This window comes from Teleopsis dalmanni, chromosome X (genome assembly GCF_002237135.1).
Source record: "Teleopsis dalmanni isolate 2A chromosome X, ASM223713v2, whole genome shotgun sequence".
NCBI classification, from domain to species: domain Eukaryota; kingdom Metazoa; phylum Arthropoda; class Insecta; order Diptera; family Diopsidae; genus Teleopsis; species Teleopsis dalmanni.
The window spans coordinates 98,923,211-98,929,954 of record NC_051848.1 but is presented as its reverse complement, the minus strand read 5'-3'; the positions used below and the strand labels follow the sequence as shown (position 1 = coordinate 98,929,954).

The window sequence follows — 6,744 nt, the reverse complement described above, 5'->3', positions numbered from 1 at the left end:
ATAATGTAGATCTTTCGTTGTTTGATTAAGAAATTTTTTTTATTTTTATATTCTTATTATAATAATTATTTTTTATCAAAAATCTTTATATTTAAAGAAACAGCAGTATTTTTGCGACTATATCAATTATAATTACTCTATAATTGTAATTTGATTTGTAATTTAATTGAATTCGCACAGCTCTGCAACTGACGTAATTCATGCGTTGCCAATTACTTTCATACGTGATTAGTATCGTTTCAGCAACCATGTTTCAGATCATTGTTTACTAAAACGCATTTATAATTAATATACAAATTAATAATCGGTTGCTTTGTTTTATGTTTTTAAAAAAATATGATTTATTTAACAAATACATAATTTGCATAGCTTCTTTGTAAAATTGCACCCAAAAAAGGCGCTTTATATATAGTAAGTTAAAAAATATGCATAACAGATGTCTCTACAAAAAGAATAGCTTTGAAACAAAAATAGGCAAGCTCAAAGATTAACTTTCAATTCGTTGAACTTGTGTTTCCAAATAAAGCTGTAGTTTATAAGCTCGTTCTAATTTAAAGCACGGCAAGTGCTTTGGTTGGTGTCACTAATTAAATAAAAATAAGTGACAATAAAACCTGGAACTTGAGCATTGAAAGTTTGTGCAGCCTTGGCTATTTGTGGATAAACACGATTAGTCATCGCTTCTAATTTGACAGGCACGAGTCTAAGCCTGGCACTTGTAGTCCAAACAAATTATATGCGGACTACAAACTAATTAAATAAAGTTCGATTATTTCCAAAGACCACTGATGAAGAGTACTTGGCAATACTCGAAACAGCATTGTATGGTTAGCCAAATTTCATTAAATTAAATATAAAAAATTTTTTTCGTTGTCTTTCTTTGCTATTCGAATCGGTCTAACTTTTACATAATTTATTTATATATATGAATTAAATCGTTTTTACACTTTTATTATTTTAATTATAATTTAATTTATTAAGATATGTAATTTTTAATATAACACTTTTATTATTGTAATTTGATTTATAAGATATTTATATTCCGACAACTTTAATAATTTCTTGGATGAGGACTTTTACAACGAACCGTTTCTATTCAACCTTTGCTAACGACTTAGCAAGACACGATTTTATTAATTAAACCTTTCCTAACAACTGACACTTCAAAGTTTTTCCTTTGATGTCTCAAGTCGTTAATGCAGATTTCAGGATTGGATTGATCAATCGAATTATAGCTTCTAAAGTTCCTTATAATGTTCTAGACGATTCTTTTTTCCATCCTATAGGATTGGAGCTTCTATTTGCTAAAGCACCTCGTCAGCGTCTTTAGCTTTGGCGTCAGTAGCCAGATGATGATATCTGTGTCCAATAATGATTGAACAATTCATTGATCAAGTATTTCAAATGATAATTGATACGTTTTCCGCAACATAGTTGCGTGTTGAAAGAAAACAATTTTGTTTTCCTTTGCAACATTGTTGCCATATGAAGTACAGGCAATAAGCCTGACTGAAATTGAATATACAAACGCGCGTAGGCGTTGTGAGATATCTTAATGCGCAATACATTGATGCGCATACTTAAGATACAAAAATTGTGTAGAACGGCAAAGTGCCGTTATAGTGATGCACGGTGTTAACTTGTATGGCAGCGAATGTATTTACCAGAATTTCGAGTATGGTAAATTAGGTAAATTTGATATTACCATTGGGAACATTTTATAAGATGTATAATAAAAAAATAAATAAATTTGAAAACTTTTAACATAAGTGCAGTGCAAAAAAACCCTAGGAAATTTCAGTTAACTTTACCATAATTTACCGAGTTGGTTTATTGGGGCCTGCAGACTTCATCGAATTGAATTGCTGGGCTTTATTCTGCTTATATTACCTCGTAAGCAATTCCTTTGGATGGTAGAGAAAGTGGAATCGACTAAGGCATAAATTGTTATATGACCTTATATTACAAATTTGCCCTAATACAGGCTTAATAACATTCATTTATAATTTATTTATTACCATAACTACTTACTTTATTTATTTTGTTCAAAATACATAGTTTAAGTGAATTAATTTTAAGATAGTTATTAATAAACATGTGTTAATAAATATGTATAAAAACGTAAATATTAATATTTATTACGCTATTTTTTATGGTTATTCACGGAATATTGATCAAATTATAATTTTTTGTGTTAATATATATTAATATTTTAAACAAAGCAATTTATACATATTGTTAAGTTTAACAAACCTAACATATTTTAGCTCGCTTGTAATCACGCTTATGCAGCAAATAAATATTGTAAATATTTACGTTTATAAGTTCAATAACTTCACATATTGTATTTATGCTTATGCAGCAATATGTGAAATTTTAATTATTATTTTAGTCACCAATAATTGTAATTATTATTATGCTTAGTAAGTAATTTTATACTATATAAGGAAACAATATTAATAATAAAGTTTGAAAGCGAAAACAATCGTCTTTTCTTTACAATCAAAAATTGGTTATTGGTAGATGTGCCTTTTAACCACTATAGAAACAAAATAAAAATTATTTACTTGGCTAGCGGTTTATGTGCCTGCAAGCCTTTCATCTTAACTACCTGATTATTGGTTTATGTGCCTAATAGTCAGTGTAACAAAGTAAGCAAATATAGACATTGATACCACCTCAGATTACGTGGTATACATTGGTGACCCCGACGTGATTGGCAAGAGCAACTCAGTGTGAGCCAACAGCGTTTACAAAAAACCTTCATTGAAAACAACTTGTTTCAACGGAAATACAATACAATGGATCCAAAATCAATATCCACTTTAACTGACCAGCAGGATTCAATTGGTTCAGAGATCGACAGAATCATTCGCAACTTCAAGAAGGACTCGTCCAGCAGGAAAACACGTCAATATCTCGAAGATCGTAAAACAACTTTAGAACAGTTATTAGCTGACTTCAAGGCTAATGATGAGCAACTACAACAAGCCGATGTACTAGCAAGAACATCGGACTATTTCACACAAGATTACGGCATGGTAATCATAAATTTGGGTAACAAATATATCACCACAATAACTCAAGAGCTGGAAGCATTACTCATTAAGGCTCAACCATCAACAATAAAGGGGTTGGACCTTCAGATAAATAATGATGTTGAAGCTCCTGAAAAAGTATTACCTACTGGTGGTCAAGAGAATGAAATTATTCAGGCATTAGTCAACAGACGAAATGCAGTGTGTAAATCAATCAATCGTCTCATCCACAATGTGAGACAAGATAACCAGCAACAGGTACCACAATATTTTGCAGTAAAATTAGCTACGCTTACCAAGTTATGGGATCAGGCTGAAGGTTTAAATTTTACTATTCAGGAACGGCAAGACAACCCTTCTGATTGCAATCATTATCTAGCACTTGAACAATTGGTGCAAGATACAATGGTGGAATGGACTAGTAAGTCAACCAAGATTGAGACATCAATTAGGTCAACTTACCAATCATCGGCTACTTTGCCAACAATATCTCTTCCAAAGTTCAGTGGAGATTATTTGAGTTGGCGACAATTCAGTGATCTGTTTGCACAACTAATACACAATCAAAGAATATCAGACTCACAGAAACTCTGGTATTTGAAAACCAATATTCAAGGCGAAGCTGAAGCACTCATCAAGCATTTGCAAATATCAGATGCAAATTATGAGACGGCATGGCAATTACTACAAAGTAGATATGAGAATAAAAGAGTTCTAGTATCAGCAGTTTTGCAACGTTTGACAGCTCAAAACTCTTTATATGACCATCCAACAGTCCAAGCCATTAAAAATATGCATGACACAACAAAGGAAAGTCTATGTGAACTTCATAATTTAAATATTGAAACATCAACTTGGGATCCAATTTTAGTTCACATACTATTAAAGAAATTGGATAAAAATACACATTGCAGTTTTGAACAAACTCTTACTAACCCAAAGGAGATGCCCACAATAAAACAATTCTTAGAATTTTTAGAATTGAGATTTCAGTCACTTGAGGCTATAGGTCTACGAGACAATGCAGTATATAAACCCAACAAAAGGATAGCCGTAACTATGGTTTGTTCAGATCTATGTAAAGTTTGTAATACAGATAAACATCCGATCTACTATTGCAAAAAGTTCATTGAAATGACTCCTCCTGAACGATTAAATTGGATTCAACGACAAAAACTATGTGTGAATTGTTTCAAATCCGATCATAAAGCAAAGGTTTGTGAAGCTGGATCATGTAAAAAATGTGCCAAGAAGCATAACACTTTGCTCCATTTAGAGCAACAGTCACCTAAACCTTCAAGGGCACCAGCAACAAACACAAAGTCAACCACAACATTGATCAACGCTAATGAATCGCCATCCATAACAGCAACAACTAATGCAAAGTGTACTCGTAATTACGTTCTGCTAGCCACTGCAAAGGTGCGCATTATTGCAAACAATGGACGAACGTGTGATGTTCGTGCCATACTCGACTCAGGGTCTCAAGTGAACCTAGTAACCCAAAGAGTAATCAACAAGTTATCTTTAATTACCACAAATTCAAATCTATCGATCGAAGGTATTGGCCGTCAATTCGGGAACTCAAAATCTCGCGTAAATGTTGAACTGCAGGCTACTAATGGAAGCTTCAGGACGAGACTAGAGGCATTTGTACTGCCACAAATAATATCAGCACAACCGTCACGAGACCTAGATATCTCGGATTGGCAGATCCCACAGAATGTAGAATTAGCAGACCCCAGCTTTAACAGATCTGGAAGAATTGACATGCTGATTGGTGCTGAATTCTATCATACTCTACTTCAACCAGAACAATTGATAATAGGAAAGAATTCGCCACTGTTACAAAATTCGGTTCTAGGTTGGTTGGTGGTTGGTAAGACTAAAACTACAACAGATATTAAACCAACATGCGCTATTACTACAGGAGAGGTTGGTGAAATGTCAGAAATGATAGAACGATTTTGGAAGTTAGATAACATTGAGACTGCAGAAAGGGTTTTGACTGTATCTGAGAAATGGTGTGAAAATCACTTTACAAATCATGTAAAGACAAATCGCGATGGTCGTTTCATTGTACGCTTACCTTTTCGCGATGATCCCACAACACTTGGTAGATCGCGTGAGATAGCATTCAATCGATTTTGTTCTCTGGAAAGGAAGTTACAAAAGGACCCAAATTTATACAAGGAATACATAAAATTCATGGATGACTACGAGTCATTAGGTCACATGGAAAAAGTTTGCCCAAAGGATGTCAAAGGATCACAATATTTCATTCCTCATCATTGTGTCTTGAAACCTGACAGCACTACAACCAAATTGAGAGTTGTCTTTGATGCATCAGCAAAAACATCAAGCGGTTTAGCACTAAACGATATTTTGCACAAAGGTCCAACAGTGCAAAGTGATCTTTTTTCAATACTGTTGCGTTTTAGAATACACCGGTTTGTATTTACGGCCGATATTGAGAAAATGTACCGGCAAATTCAAGTACATGATGAAGATACAGCACAACAGCTGATAATCTGGAGAAAAAGTGCTGATGATAGTATACAATATTACCGACTGAAAACGGTTACATATGGAACAAAGTCAGCCCCTTATCTTGCAACAAAATGTCTTCAACACCTTGCGAAACATAATATGACCAACTATCCGCTTGGAGCACCTGCATTACTTAATGATTTTTATGTAGATGACTGTTTAAGCGGAACTAACAGCATCATTACCGCCTTAGACACTCAACAACAACTTTCGGAACTGCTCAGTAAATCAGGATTTAAACTGAGAAAATGGTGCTCAAATAATACACGACTACTACAAAACATTCCGATAGAAGACCAAGAAATCAACCTTGATTTAGATGACTCAGCCATAAAGCCAACAAAAACATTAGGCATTATTTGGCTCCCGAAATCAGACGAATTTTGCGGAAAGGCAGAGATGTCATCAGAGCAACCTATCACGAAGCGGATTGTGGCATCGGACTTAGCTCGAATTTTTGATCCTTTGGGAATTTTTGGCCCCATTACTGTAACAGCTAAAATATTCATGCAGGAATTGTGGCAACAAAACTATTCCTGGGATGCGGAACTGTTACCTCAAGCTCAGCTAGAATGGAAGCGGTTTAGAACTGACTTACAAACATTAAATACTGTGAAAGTACCCAGACATATTTTTAATTCGAAGGTTCCCTGTTCGATTCAATTACACGTGTTTACGGATGCATCAGAGAAGGCATATGGAGCAGCTATGTACGTGCGAGCAATATATAATGATAAGACAATAACATCGAGACTATTGTGCGCCAAATCTAGAATAGCACCATTAAAGAAACAGACACTTCCACGACTAGAACTCTGCGCAGCATTGCTGGGAGTCGAATTAGCAGAAAGAGTTAAACAAGATTTAAAGTATCAAAACGTGCCAACCTACTTTTGGTCCGATTCCAAAATTGTTTTGTCATGGATAATATCTTCATCTGCCTCATTGCACACATTCGTAGCAAATCGTATTAGCAAAATTCAAGAGATGTCACATGCTGATCAATGGCATCATGTGGTATCAAAGGATAATCCTGCTGACATCATTTCCAGAGGAATAAAGGTTAAAATGTTCAATTATTCACATATATGGTTTTTTGGTCCACTCTTTCTTCATGGAAGCAACGAATTTTGGCAACAGCCAAACCCAAAGGCAT

General features: G+C 34.3%; 1 protein-coding gene across 1 annotated transcript in view; it reads left to right on the top strand.

Moving 5' to 3' along the window:
* The first annotated feature begins 2,801 nt into the window (after positions 1–2,801).
* Positions 2,802–6,744, top strand: part of LOC119688798 — a 6,721-nt gene continuing 2,778 nt past the window's right edge. Inside the window, exon 1 of the mRNA XM_038103463.1 lies at positions 2,802–6,650. Coding sequence (XP_037959391.1) covers positions 2,802–6,650 — 3,849 coding nt within the window. The remainder of the gene's footprint in view (positions 6,651–6,744) is intronic.